The sequence below is a fragment of the Phoxinus phoxinus genome (genome assembly GCF_949152265.1).
Source record: "Phoxinus phoxinus genome assembly, chromosome: 16".
Classification (NCBI taxonomy): Eukaryota; Metazoa; Chordata; class Actinopteri; order Cypriniformes; family Leuciscidae; genus Phoxinus; species Phoxinus phoxinus.
In genome coordinates, this window is record NC_136891.1 from 31,944,598 (window position 1) to 31,959,517 (window position 14,920).

At 38.8% G+C, this 14,920-nt stretch overlaps 1 protein-coding gene across 4 annotated transcripts in view; it reads right to left on the reverse strand.

Moving 5' to 3' along the window:
- The window catches only part of ryr3 (ryanodine receptor 3), a 90,075-nt gene that overhangs the window by 1,530 nt on the left and 73,625 nt on the right, over positions 1–14,920 (reverse strand). For 2 of the 4 annotated variants that reach the window (XM_079583700.1, XM_079583697.1), the window contains 28 exons: positions 14,180–14,292; positions 14,034–14,085; positions 13,884–13,940; positions 13,641–13,740; positions 13,475–13,554; positions 13,319–13,395; positions 13,159–13,232; positions 10,920–10,937; positions 10,030–10,110; positions 9,697–9,785; positions 9,449–9,577; positions 9,255–9,359; positions 9,091–9,172; positions 7,704–9,007; positions 6,515–6,558; positions 6,268–6,433; positions 6,089–6,175; positions 5,744–5,941; positions 5,506–5,636; positions 4,129–4,171; positions 3,923–4,050; positions 3,784–3,844; positions 3,559–3,705; positions 3,335–3,469; positions 1,558–1,714; positions 1,344–1,408; positions 1,174–1,274; positions 976–1,027 (listed from right to left, as the gene is read on the reverse strand). In XM_079583700.1, coding sequence (XP_079439826.1) covers positions 976–1,027; positions 1,174–1,274; positions 1,344–1,408; positions 1,558–1,714; positions 3,335–3,469; positions 3,559–3,705; positions 3,784–3,844; positions 3,923–4,050; positions 4,129–4,171; positions 5,506–5,636; positions 5,744–5,941; positions 6,089–6,175; positions 6,268–6,433; positions 6,515–6,558; positions 7,704–9,007; positions 9,091–9,172; positions 9,255–9,359; positions 9,449–9,577; positions 9,697–9,785; positions 10,030–10,110; positions 10,920–10,937; positions 13,159–13,232; positions 13,319–13,395; positions 13,475–13,554; positions 13,641–13,740; positions 13,884–13,940; positions 14,034–14,085; positions 14,180–14,292 — 3,876 coding nt within the window. The remainder of the gene's footprint in view (positions 1–975; positions 1,028–1,173; positions 1,275–1,343; positions 1,409–1,557; positions 1,715–3,334; positions 3,470–3,558; positions 3,706–3,783; positions 3,845–3,922; positions 4,051–4,128; positions 4,172–5,505; positions 5,637–5,743; positions 5,942–6,088; positions 6,176–6,267; positions 6,434–6,514; positions 6,559–7,703; positions 9,008–9,090; positions 9,173–9,254; positions 9,360–9,448; positions 9,578–9,696; positions 9,786–10,029; positions 10,111–10,919; positions 10,938–13,158; positions 13,233–13,318; positions 13,396–13,474; positions 13,555–13,640; positions 13,741–13,883; positions 13,941–14,033; positions 14,086–14,179; positions 14,293–14,920) is intronic. The other 2 variants (XM_079583699.1, XM_079583698.1) reach the window with 1 other exon arrangement.

Here is a 14,920-nt window from a genome sequence, read left to right on the forward strand (position 1 = left end):
TTCCAAAACTCTTCACACAGTTCTTCCAACCAAATATCAACTTGGCACAGCAGTTGATTTCACATTAAAAATTCATTAAAACTAGCAAAACACTTCAGTCATGTCTGTTCAATTCATTCTTCCATAACTAGCAAAGTTTGTCAACAAGAAATTGCGAAAAAAAAAGACAAAACATGAAATATGATTTAGAATTCACTACTGTATTTTACATGGTCCATGTTTAAATTTCAGTACAAAATAATTCCTAGTTTCCTCCTTTTGTACAGATGGTAATGGATTTGAAATACAAACACCGGTGTAGGCATTCAGCAACATCTAATTGTTTTGATAGTATTGGATTTTTCAGATTCAGAATATATTTCAGTTTGGTATTACAATAGAAATGTAGCAAATTACTGTATTTTTCAGTTTTGAAACTGAACTAAAGTTTAACAGTTTTGAAACGAGTATGTAAACGTGTGCATGGGTGTACATGGGTGGTGTACATGGGTGGTGATGGCGCAATGGATAAGACACATGCCTTTGGTGTGAGAGACCCGGGTTCGAATCCACTGTGAGACACCAATGTGTCCCTGAGCAAGACACTTAACCCCTAGTTGCTCCAAACGCGTGCGACCTCTGACATATATAGCAATTGTAAGTCGCTTTGGATAAAAGCGTCAGCTAAATGAATAAATGTAAATGTAAATGTAGTCGTTGAATGAATTTTGTGCCAAAGCAATGATAAATTACCCAAAGTTCAGCCCATATTGACAGCTGTTGTGATCACTGTGAGAAGAGTTTTGAAAAGGTAAGTATTGAGATATGTGTCCTATAAATTGTTATAATATTTCACAATATTACTGTTTTGATCGAATAAATGCAGCCTTGGTGCGCATAATACTTCTTACAAAAACAAACATCTTACCAACCCCAAAAACTTTGAACAGCACATTATTTTATATTCAATTAATTTAGTTTAGATGAGTAGATTACCTGACCAGTGTATTCAGTCTCATCTTTGTTGATAAGGTACATCAGGAAGAATCTGTTAAATAGGAAAAATTTGAATTTTTAGCCGTGTGGACTTGATTTGTTTATAAAGGAAGCATTCTGACTATAAAAATGTTGTCAACAGATGACATATTGTGTGTTCATGTTAGTTGTAGTGTGTCATATAGATGATTTACTCACAAATAGTTGGCCAGATTGTGCTCTTGTAAGGTATGGGTCTCAAAACCATGCGGGGTTCTGTCAAAGTAGTCATTCCCGATTCCACAGATGAAGCATTTTGTCTAGACCGAAGACAGAAGGTTAAAACAGGAACAAACTGCTCTTCTTCGACTTCACATGAAATCACTCACCTCCATGTCCTCCTTCACCTGCTCCTGCTGGTCTCTCAACTCGCCGAAGGCATCAATGATCAAACCTGGTTTGAAAAACGAAAGCATTCACTATTATGTTGATGTTCTGAAGATACACACATTGAGTGTGAGGTTATGATCGGTTGGGTAGTGCTATTTAAGAGCGGTGTTGATATAAAGAGTTTAATGGAGCATGTAAACAGTGCAGAAATACCCTGAATGATGGCCAGCAGAATGACGATGACGAAGAAGAAGAAGGTGATGTCAAACAGAATGCGGTAGAGCTCGTAAGGGTCGCCGGCCGGGTCCACGATTTCGTCGCCGATGCCCCCGCCAGCCCTCACACCCACGTACATGTGGAACAGGTAGCACTGAGGATTCATGGGATTTGCTTTAGTTATTAATGATCTAATCTAACAAAGCAGTTTGGGCACACACACACACACACACACACTTCTCTTTGTAAGATTTGTTTTCACCAAGGCTACATTTATTTGATCGTAAAAACAGTAATATTGTTAAACATTATTACAATTTAAAAGATTAGAATACATTTTAAAATGTAATATATTTTTTGTGATGGCAAAGCTGAGTTTTCAAAACCATTACTCGAGTCTTGAGTCACATGATCCTTCAGAAATAATTCTGATATGCTGATTTGATGCTCAGGAAAGATTTCTTATTATTATCAATGTTGAACAGTTTTCTTTTTCTGGATTCCTTGATGAATAGAAAGTTCAAAAGAACAGCGTTTATCTAAAATACAATTCTTTTGTAACATTATAAATGTCTTTATTGCAACTTTTTTATCAATTTAATGCATCCTTGCTGAATAAAAGTGTTAATTTCTTTAAAAAAACAATAGTAATTACCGCAAACTTTTGAACTCTCAATAATAGAAATTCCCATTTCTTTTTTAAATTGAATAGTAGGGAACCCCTGAAGGGACACAGTGATGGAACAAAATATGAGATTGGAGGAAAAATAATATGTCTATGCTTTTGCGTTCTCTCACAAATGGTTTGTGTTCCCCTGCAAAATGTTTGCATTTCCCCAAAAAACTCAAAGTTCGCTTGCAAAACATCTGAGTTCTTTGCGGGCAAAGCAAAGGTTCTCGGGGAACACAACAGTATTGCGAGCAGATGCAAATGTTTTGAAATGTATTTATTCCTCCACCATGTCCCATTAGGGGCTCCATAATATAGTACTTTTAAGGGAAAAAAATTATGATGAATACAAATCGAGTTAATATCAGAAGCATTAGGTCACATGACCATTTAATATAGATATATATAAATGATTAATTCCTGACTATAGACTGCATTTCTGCATTAATGTCTGAAACATTTTGTGCAATAACGCATCCACACCAATAGTCAGTATGAGTCCAAGAGGACTTCCAGTGGAGCCTTCACGTGCTATGGTAATTATGGTAAATACCAAAAGCCGACGTGGAAAATGCACATGAACACCCCCTCATGCGGTATTTTCCACTGGGCAGCTCGTAGAATATTTTGATGCACGAGTTGCCGAGACGAGATAACCTTTGACCTTTTCAAAATGGCGGAGAGCAACGCAAGAGTCGTGAATAAGCATTGTACACAACTAAACGTTTTTTGCTACTGTTAGCGGATAGTTTTTGTAGCCTATACAATGTTGTGTCATTAACAATTGTAATATAATGCGTTAACACTCAGTGTCAGTTTTAAAAATACCGTTATATACCGAAAATATACAGCATATTATTTACTGTTTGAGTTTTGATAAATCATCTTCTTGCTGTAGCAATGTAAAATTGTTTTAGCCAAATAACAGGTCTGGATCTGAGAGTCCATCTTTTCCCTACATTACGACAACAAAAGCACTTGAACACAACACACTGGTAAATACCAGTTCACAAGTGGAAATATCATCTTTTCCATAGCACGTGAAGGCTCCATAAATCCACATTCAAGCCCAGGGAACCTTACAAAACGAAAACAGAAACTCACAGTCATCATATCATCACACTTCATGTCGGGTGCGTCCTCATCCTCGCTCTTGTTGTAGAACTTGCGGAAGAAGTTAAAAGCCACTACAGTGTACAGGTAGACCACGACGGCCAGGAGGCCCACGGTCAACGCCAGCTGTTCAAATCAAGAAGAGGTTTTCATCAGATTTGAAGTATTTGGGTGGTAAAGCTGTACTGCAGTCACCCCCTGCTGGACACACTTGCCTGTTTGCCATTGTGAGTCACAGAAGAGAGGATGGTCCTCAAGGTCTTGAAGCCCATCGCAATGTCCAGCAAATGAGCGGCAAAGAAGAAGTTATTGTAATGCCCCAGAATCGACATGGTGGTGTACCAGATCAGGTAGAGGTAAGACTAGAGATGAAAGACAAAACGTTATTGTCCAGGAATAGGATAATCTTCCTAACGTTCTCAAATCTGAACCGTACTCACGTTGTCCGTCATCACCACCCCCATTTTCCAGATGTGGTACTTGGTATCAATTGAGCTCAGCCTGCAATTGAAAGCAAAACATGACTGAATACTTTAATGCTCCTTAAAAGCAAATGTGTGTTGGGTCGTGCCAGCTCACCAGGACAGCAGGGAGGCTTCCTTCACCACGGCCTCTTCAGTGGGATCGAAGTCCAGAGCACTCTTATCCAGACCCAGGAGTTCAGCAATGCGCTCGGCCCCGTACAAGTCACCGTATTTATTGATGACCTGAAGAAGACAGTGGAAATTGTGGAACACAAGCACTGTAAAGGAGTAACATCACAAGCTTATTGTGATTCTGCTTACCTTCCTCTTAACAAATTTGTCCCAGTAATTGTTAGGGAAGGACCTGAAAGACAGATAAGTTAAAGTACTCAAATCCATGATAGAATCAAGTACAAAATCCAGTAATAATGGATGTTAACAGATGCATAACAATAATGAATGGATGATCTGAAGGACTAATGTTTTTAATACATTTTGTCTTATATTAAAATGTAAAAAATTGTAACAGGTCACCATTAATTTTTGATTTACATTTGCCTTCACTGTTTCTTTTTAAATGGTTTAAATATATTTAAGTTATAAACATTGTAGCCTCTCAATAAATATTAAATCATAAAGGTACCATAAATAATACTTTAAAAGACATTTTAAAATGCTGTTTAAAATAGTTTTGCATTGCACTTTTGATTGGAAAGTAAAATGTTTCTTTATGTTGATTGTTTATGACTTTTGTTACTGTGAAAATGTTTCGATATGCATATTTATTGTAAATTCTAGTACAGCATATCAACTTTCCACAGTATTTAACACTACAATTCAATAGTTTAGGGCCAGTAAGATTTAGAATTTTTAAAGACATTAATACTATTTTTATTCAGCAAGGACATATTAAATTGTATGTATGTGGTGCTCAATGCTATAGAAAAATTAAAAATAAATGTAAACACTGACAATGTATTGTAAATGTAACATAAGGGACTGAAAGAAAGGCCCTGTTTACACCCTGCTATTAAGATGCGTTTTTTGTTGATCGGATCACAAGTGGATGATGCAAAATACAGGAGTAAACGGGGTCGTTTGAAGGTGAAAACGTTTCACGGTTATCCACTTTCGACCTCTTCCAAAGGTAGTCAAAAACGCATTCGGCCGGATTGCTTTGGTAGCATAGACACTCATGTGGTTGAATGTGTACGAACAGTCACAAAAGACGCCTACTCGCCCCCTACTGACCTTACTTTTACATTTAGGGAAGCAAGCAAGCCAGACAGGATTTAAACTTTGTCGGCTGAAGACCCAAGTTTGGTTTGAAGACGAAAAATGTACTAAGCACAATGTTCTCTCGCCATTCCTGATTTCTAACACACACTCACAGCGTTTGGCAGGGTCTTGCGGCTTTTAGAGCACAAACAAAAGTTGCTGCTCTCCGTAAGTTTTTGCGCCGTCTCTAGTCGCATTCATATGTAAATTGCGCAAACTTACAGTATTTCATACATTAGACTGAAAGATCTGAAAAAACTCATACAGTTACCCACCCATAGACCCTCCCCTTGAACAAATCAGGACAGAAGTGTTTGAAAGTGGACAAAAGAGACGTATTAAAACACCAGAATGTGTCTCTCTCTTCTACTTGTGATCCGATTGACCAAATCACTTGAGAATGTCAAAAGTGTTTCTTACGGAGTTGCAATGACCAAACGATCCCACTGTCCTTTGATGTCATCATCAGACGGCTGCTCGGTAATATACAAACCATCAAACTCAAGCTTCCTAGCGATCTCCTTCTCCCGCTTGAACACGACTAAAGGAACCTAAAGTAAAGACAAAACATGGACACAAATCATGGACACTGTTGCGCAGCATCTGGCTTTGACACTCTTCATCCTGGTATAACCAAACTAGAGGAAACGGGATAAACCTTAAGGTAGTAATATCCAAAGACACAGAGCAAGGAGATGGCCGTGTGCGTTATAGCCAAGAAAGTCAATGTGGGAGCCATGTAGCCAGTGCTCTCCTGAAGAATGAAGTATTCTTCATCATCTTCATCACCCTCCTCCTCCTCTTCTCCACCCCAGGATCCCTCCTCGTCTCCGTCGTCATCGAAACCTCCCGTCACCTTTAGAGTGGCAATATCCACACGTGTTAGAGAGCAACTAGTACCAAATGACCAAAAAGGTAATTTAAAATGTCTTTTATACTATAAATGTCTACTTCATATTTATAAGCACAATTAAAGTTAATAGAAAAGTGATTAGCATGACACCTTGTAGAAGAGCAGGATGAAGTTGATGGCGAAGGCCACAAACAGAGCCAGGAAACGAAGGTTGTAGAAATTACGAGCCAGGTAGTTCTACAGAGAAGAAGTAAACGTACATTTTTCATGTTTGCCACTTTAACAACATTTCCTGTTTAACTAAAAATGTGAATGGAGGTTTTTCTTACTAGCGTTTTGGTTTTGTAGACTTCAAGCACTACAAAGAAACTGGCCATGAATGCTGGAGCTCTTTCTTTCGATGAGCCACGTCTGGCTCTTGGAGCTGGTTTTTCTGCGGCTGGTTCCTCAGGCGTTTCCTCTTTAACCTTGTCTTCTTTCTCCTGATTCTCAGTGCTAAAAAAAAAACATTGCCATGTCAGAACATTTTGACAAAAGAAATAATATGACAATATCTTATTGCAATAGTCAACTTACTCAGCTTTCTCTGGCTCAGATTCTGGCTTCTCTGCTGCTACTTTCTGTGTAAAAAAACAAAACAATATACTTTGGCAAATCTAGAAATTGCGTGATAAACTGCAGTGCATCATATTTGATTAAAATAATAGACCAAACTGGTTATTGAAACCAGTCTGGGAAGCACCATATTTAAATTTGAACAGGAATTAAATTGAGGCTATGAGGGATAGAAGTACAGTGGAATTGTGCTGTTGTGTAAAAACATTCAACTGTTCATCTGACTGAAATCTTTTTAGACAGAGTAGACTAAAACTCCATAAAACAGTTTTGAAAGTTGTGAAAATTACATGGGATCTAGAAACTTAAAATGGCATTTTAAAGACTGCAAGTATCCCTCACAGCCTTGTTTTCCCCGATTTCTGTAAAATTCGATATGGTGTCTATTCTGACTAAAGACACTGGCTGTGTCCCAATTCGCCTACTATACTACGACCTAAAACTATGTACTCTTTTTGTGAAGAAAAAGGAGACTCTCCTCATGTGTTTGGAATTTGGATATAATGATGCATTTAAAAGTTAATGGCTAAACATGTCTTTACAAAAGTACGCAATCCTGCTGCAGATGCAATATAATGTGGACAACATTGAATAAATACATTTTCGTCAGGTTAGATACTGATAATTAATCACTCAAACCCCTTTATCTAAACCTCTCTACATAACGCCGGACTCGCGTGTCCTCCATGTCTGTAGTTTTTTTTTAACACTTTTCACTCGTGTTTGTAGTTCTAACCGAATCCTCGCACAAGGGTTATGGGCAATATTTGCTATTAGAGTGTTCATCGATCTGCACTTCGGATTCTGACCGGAAATAGTAGACCATCCGGGTATCTTTGGAACACTTATTTCAACATACTACGATTTGGGACGTACTAATTCTAGTTTCGAATACTATTTAGGACGGATCGTATGCGAATTGGGACGCAGCCCATGACCCGGTTTCACAGACAGGGCCTTTTAAATTAGGGCATTTAAGTAGCTTTTTAAAAAGTGCCTTAGAAAGTGTGCATCTTGAGACAAAACAATGGAACCGACATATTTTAAGATATGTAAGTGCAAGTTGCTGTCAGTTAAGACAGCTTTTAGCATTTTAGTCTGGGACTAGGCTTAAGCCTTGTCTGTGAAACCGGGCATATAAGATACAAACCTGGCTTTTCTTCTTCTCAGCAGGGGCACTAGCTTCAGTCAGGACTTCACAGACATCGCCCAGACCGGGTTCTGCTCCATGCTTTCCTTCTTTCTTTGCACCAGCATTAAGTAGATCCATGATATTATCCGGCTCCAGCTTCTCAGCACCAGCTCCGGTCATCTGCACCATATCTGCCGACACCACCAGCTCACTGCTCTCAGTTTTTTCTGCTTCCAGTACATCGCCATGGATCCCAAACTGTGTTGGATCAGGCATATTACCCAAAATATCAGTCACTTTAATGTTTTTAGCTCCCTCTACAAAACCCCCTCCAAACATGGAGGACCAAATTATATGGAAGAACCCGAAGATGACGCCAAAAATGCCTTTGAAGAACCCGGTGAAGAGCATCCAGAAGAAGGAGAAGAACCCTGTGATCATTTCTCTGATGGTCAGCTTCTTGAATTTCTTAAACTGCTTCCTCATACTCTTAAATGTCAGCATTTGACGGAAATTAGACATGCTCTTCTTCACAGAGACGCAGGCTGCCGTGAAGGCCGAGGCGGATTCAAGAGATGCATCTTCCTCCTCAGACAAGCCTTCAAGCAGACTGTGCAACTCTTCATCTTCATCCTCCTCGGGTCGTTCTGCGGCATCTGGCTCGGAGATCTGAGAGGCCAACTGCATTTCAAAAATGGTGTCCTCACAGAAGTTTACAAATAACTCCATCTTCTCGCTCTCACCGCCTTCGTTGACCACATCGAAGATGAACTGTCGTTTGGACTCTTTGACTTGTGGCTTCTCCCACTGGGTTCTGCTAGACTCGCTGATCTCGAAGTAAACCCTCTCGATCCTCTTGGCACCGCCCATGATCTCAATACGGCCCAGGTACGGCTCAAAGTAATTGAGCACACTTTCAGCCAGGTCTAAGAAGGTGGCTAGGCGCGAGTCGTGAGGCATGTGTTCTGAAAGGTTAGTGAGAAGCACAACCACGTTGAAGCCGATGTCCTTGGCTGGTTCATGGAAGCGTTCCACAAACTCCTCGTAGTTGAATATGTCATTTTCATCTGCCTCCACACAGGAGAGAAGAAACTCGATTTCAGACTGTGTGTATTGCTTCTGGCTCTCCATAGACTTCTGGAACTCCTTCTTGGATATAACGCCTTTGCAATCTGGGTCATAATCCTTGAAGTTATCAGATGTAGTGAGGTCCTTCAGTTTGAGGAACATGTCGAAGAACTTGAGGATCATTTCCACATTGCTGGAGGACTCCACTAAAGTGTCGACCATCTGCTTACCGATAGTGCCATTCACCACATTACCTGTAACATACAGTTGATGAATTAACCACTACTAGTCTCTCACTACCTCCATTGTGATGTTTGAAAGGTCAACACACTCTCACCCTCAAGAAGAGATAACATCATGACCACCATATCCTTCTGCAAATCCATCAGTTCCTTCAATAACTCTATTTGACTCGAATCCTGAAACAAATGGGCAATATTCAGCTTTGAGAGACATCATCTTTGGTAAAAGCTAGACATTAACAGTGTCCTGACGGGTTACCTGTGACAGTTTCATTTGCATGTTTGCGAAAACATGCAGGAACCCAACCACTGCATCCCACAACCTGCTGTGTGCCAAACTCTGCTGATTCCCGATACAAGGGCCCTAAAAAGAGGAAACACAGTATTATGAAATGCACACATCCATTGAAATCTAACATGCGCTGGTGCACTGGTGAAGAGTATATGCATTACCTGAATGTACTCAGTGAGCGAGTTAAAGATTTGTTTGGCTACTGCCAAAGCTTTGGAAAAGTTAAGTTGCCCAGCCTCATCCATGACGTCTTTCCCAGAGTAGTACCAGTAGAAATCGCTTATGGATTCCTGGTGGTGAAAATAAGCACAACCAATACCCCAGACTGAAGTTGAGAAGATTCATGAGGATTCAGAGCTATGTTGTTCTCATATATAAAGCATCTACTTATGTATTTAGTTTGTTTTACTTGTAGACGTAATAGGTAGTCCACAGTGCTAATGATGATGTTGACTGTAGTAGTGTTTCCAGTCTGGGTCCGCAAGAAGTTTTGGAAATCTGTTAAGGAAATTTAAAACGGAAAATGGTAAAGAATAGGCAGATCCAGAATGAGTCATGGGGTTATTTTTATTTCTAACAATTTGCTGCAAATTAAATATTTTACTTTCTTTAAAAATAAGTAGCATTACATTTAGAAAAATATATACAGTACTTATATATTTATATTTGTTATATAAAGATATAATATAAAAAATTTAATATTTTATATATATTTATTTTTACAAGAAATTACAAGTCTTACCATTATTGTGGCCCTCGCACAGAAGTTGCAAAAACCTGAATAGATCCTTTGTAAAGTCATCATTTTGTAGTACTTTGGAACCTTAAAACATGACAGAGAAATTAAATTATTTCTGGGCCATATGGTTAAAGCAAAACCAAATAACATATTTGCATCAGTCTCAAGCAAGCAGGTGACTAGCACAGATTTGGGGAGCTTGCTTCGCTTAGGACGAGGAGCTTTAGATTGCAGGCTCGCAACAGCATCCCAAGAGCTGACTGGAGAAAGAAAAGCTTGACGATTAATACACAGAAATTTCAAGAAGCTGGGTTAGCGAGGTAACTTTCACAAGGATGGTGCACAGTATATATATATGCTGGAGATACAAACAGATCATACTGCAACTTGACAAAAATAGTGCTATATTTTGTAGAATTTAATTATTATATACTGCACACATAAAGAGGAGATCCTGTTGTATTTATCATGTTCTACACAATGTCATACTTGTGAAAGTTAGTCATGTGAAGAACCAGCTTTATGAAATAGCCACAGATTCACGGCCTGGCAAAGCTCTTTGCTCATTTTGTAGCTGTGTTCTAATCTTTAGCGGAGTGTACACCTATTTTTAACATGTATTCATCTTTTTCAACAAAGTTTGAGTACAGATGATTCATAATGTTCACATGGAAGATTTTTTTTCCCATTGAGTCTACTAGTTTAGTAAAGGGAGTTAGGTAAATGAGCCTGGCTTTAGTTCTATCTTAATACTGTGTCAGCATGCATTAGTCTCTACAAGCACTGAAGAGTAGTACATTCATATCACTAGTAGCAGGAGAAGAGAAAAGTTGCGAGAAATGGAGACATGCCAGGGAACAGCTTTAGGAAATGAGTAGCTAAACTTTATTTACCCCGCTCTCTCATGTTGGCTGCAATCCAGTATAAAATGATGGAAAACAAACAAAGAGAGCAGACATAAGCAAATGGAGAGAGACTGAATTTCAGAAAGAAAAAAGAAGTCATTAAACTTTTAGTCAGAGGATGGACATGCAGTTACAGATGTGAACAGAGACAGACTTTAGACGTGTTTCATGAAATGTAAGACCTCTGGTTTTTAATTAGATGCAATCCATAACAATGAAACTTAAGTTGGACCACATACTGTGTAACACATACAGCATATTATTCACTGGGATTGGACAAGGCTTTATTTGTTTAGTTGTGAGTACACAGTCATCCTGCAAAATCAGTAGTTAAAGAAGGTGTTAGTATTATTTCCAGTGCAGTGATTTCAATCATGTTCTGTATCATACTTGATATCTGATGCCAAAGGCTACAATATGGCTAATAAAATAAAGCTATTAGGTTACACTCATCAAGCCTTTCAAGAATATGTCTAGATTAGTATTTATATATATAAAAATGTATATATATAATATTTAGTAGGAAGTTGTAGGAAAAAACTGCTAATTGTTTCAAATATCTCTTCATTACAGTAATGCTGAATTTATTTAAAATTCATAGATTTTTTTGTTCCAAATTAAACAGAATTTTTTACCGTTTTCGAATCCATTTAGCTGATCTCCGGATCTGGCGGTAGCACTTTTAGCATAGCTTAGCATAGATAATTGAATCTGATTAGACCGTTAGCATCTCTCTCCAAAAAAATTACCAAAAAATTTAGATATTTTTCCAATTTAAAACTTGACTCTTCTGTAGTTACATCGTGTACTAAGACAGACAGAAAATAAAAATTTGTGATTTTCTAGGCCAATATGACTAGGAACTATCCTCTCATTCCTGCGTAATAATCAAGGAACTGCTGCCGTACCAGCAGCGTTATGATATGATAATGACAGTTCCTTGATTATTACGCAGGAATAAGAGTATAGAGCCATATCAGGACATATCAGCCTAGAAAATCACAACTTTTCATTTTCTGTCAGTCTTAGTACACGATGTAACTACAGAAGAGTCAAGTTTTAAATAAAAAAATAACCAAAGAGTTTCGATATTTTTCCTGAGAGAGAGATGCTAACGGTCTAATCAGATTCATTGATCTATGCTAAGCTATGCTAAAAGTGCAACCGCCAGACCCGGAGATCGGCTGAATGGATTCGAAAACTGTAAAACTGCTTAACTCTAGGGGAGTTGGTCCTTTAAGAAAATAATGTCACAATGCAAAAAAAAAAAAGTTTTTTCAATAAACCAATGTTGACATTTCTTTATTTTTTTGTGCACAGCATCATCACACCAATGTTGTCCTTCATTTCAACTTTGAAGATGAAGCCCTTTAATTACTGGATAATAAAACATGTAGGGCCCTATCATACACCCGGCGGAAGGCGCGACGCAAGTGTTTTTCGCTAGTTTCAGCCCGACGCAGTTATCATTTTCATGTCCTACGCCACGTTGTTTAAATAGCAAATGTATTTGAACCCTTTTGTGCGCCCATGGGCGTGCTGGTCTGAAAACGAGATGTGTTCAGGCGCATTGTTGGCACCTGGCTATTTTGAGGAACTGAAATAGACTGCGCCATTGACCACAATATTTTTGTAAATAGCGTATCCGCATGGCGCGAGCGCAACTGGCTTTTAAAGGGAATGGGAGATGAGATTGGTTTATTGCATGTTATGCCCAAAACACACCCATTACTCATTAAGAGAATAGGGACAACCCTTTCAGACCGCCAACCTTTTTTCCCGTCGTTAAACTAGCAAAAGTGGATTCGGACACGGCCTAAGTGCACTTGCGCCGTGCGCTTTAGACCATGCGCTTAGATCGTTAAAATAGGGCCCCTAATGTTAATGGTATCCCATAGACATTTGACACTGCATGAGAAGAATACTGCAACTTCCACTGTTGCAGTGAATCCATGTACAAACTTAACAATGCACTTCACAAAGTTATCAGGGTGCAGCATTTGCCAGCTAGCCAGAGGAAGGACCAGAACTGGTACCACTTTCAATCCTGACAGTACTAAAAAAGGCAAATATACTCCGCACATTATAAACACAAACCTTTTGTCTGTATTGTAGTATAATGGCAGGACAGATATTATGCAGATGTTGTTATCAAATACATGAACTAATTACTCATGGTGTTCATTAAAATATTGCAGATAGAGAAGAATAAAGCTTATTGACTTACTTGACCCCTCTTCAGTCATCATTCCAAGACTCTCTGCTTTATTTTGCCTTTCAAATGCATTCAAATCCAGCACACTGTCAGAGATACAGAGATACTGTCAAAATGAATAATCACAGTAGGGTCAAATGTAAAATCAGTGCCGGTCTGTGTTCACACCCACCTGCAGGACATCATTAGTCCAGATAAACTTTTAAAGAAGCCGGCATCTCGCTTTTCCTTCAAATAATTCAGCATTTTCTAAAAAAAGAAATAAATTAAAGTATTTACTGAGCTCTGTGGGACAAAATAACATGATCTGCCCAGTCAAGCTCTTTACCTGCTGGACAAGAACGTTGCCTCCGTTTAGGATAGAAATACCCAGTTTAAGGGTGCCAGTCACCATAGGACCAAGTCGGCCTGTAAACAAACAAATACTGCTATAGAAAATCAAATGGATTAAGAGAGAGAGAGAGAGAAAGCAGGTCAGAAGTAGAGAAGTGTACCTTTACTGGCACTGATCATCTGTAGCACCATTTGAGCAGCTCCACGGGCATGAAGTCTGGCCTGCTGGTACAGGATCTTCTGCTTCTCCATTTCTTTTTCCTGTGAGACAAAACAGGATCCCAAGTCTTATAAAGGATTTAAGTGAGCCAGAGACTTTACACTGTGGTGAATCACACCTGGCACATATGGAAGAGGAGAGTACCTGTTCATATGCATTATTTTTGAATTCAAGAATTGAATACCTCAAACGTTTTTTCTTTTCCTTCCTCTTCTTCTTCTTCCTCATTCTCAGCACAGCTCTGTCAATTAAAATATTGATTGATCAACTCTTATTAACTCTAACAATTACAATTGAATTTAGATGGATTAATTGGATTCAATACAACACTGACTTTTGCCATCATGTCGGCATATGCAATAAAGAGAGGATCCTCTTCTAGGAAACTATGAAAACACAGTAAGAAAATCAGTTTATCCATTATTTAATGAATATGTATTTACTTCTATAATTTTTACAGCACATAAATGAAAACATCACCTTCTCTCCGTCAGAGCATTGTGACTGAAGTGAAGGATGAGCTGATGAAGAGGGTCTGGCTGAACTTCAGCTTCCTCTTCCTCTTCCTCATCTACCACAGCCATAGGAGTTTTCTGCAGGAAGAGCCACTGAAGTTATAGAGACTGCACTTCCCACAATCTGTTGATCACCAGCTTTCTCTCTAACTTGACTCCGCACACGCAAATGTCAACTTTTTTGTTGTTGCTATAATCAGAGTTTTAATTTTATAAACATTGGTTTCTTTAACACCAGTCATTTATATTTTTATAAGCACACCCACCTGTTGAAATCAAAATAAAGCAAATGACGATGCACTAACACACTCTGACACTTCAATCACTCTCTCACTAAAACCATGCTCATCTGCTCCACTGCCAGTGTTTTGCTAAATTCAGAATTTATGAATTAGCTCCTTTTTAATCAACGAGGTTCAATAGGTCATGTCCCAAGGGATGATTAACTGAAATTTGAAATTGGAATTACAAACAAAGGAAATTATTGAATTGCAATTGACTTGTCCAACACAACTACAAAATATTCAAGAGCAGATCACTTCATGGAGTCTGACATTTTGAACAGGTAAATCATAGCAGTATATATTAAATACATTAAAGCAGGGGTCACCAAACTAAGGCCCGCGGGCCGACTCAGGCCCGCCACCCCCCTTTGACTGGCCCCCCAGCCACTCTGCCCCCCACTACTTGAACCGGCCCTATGAGG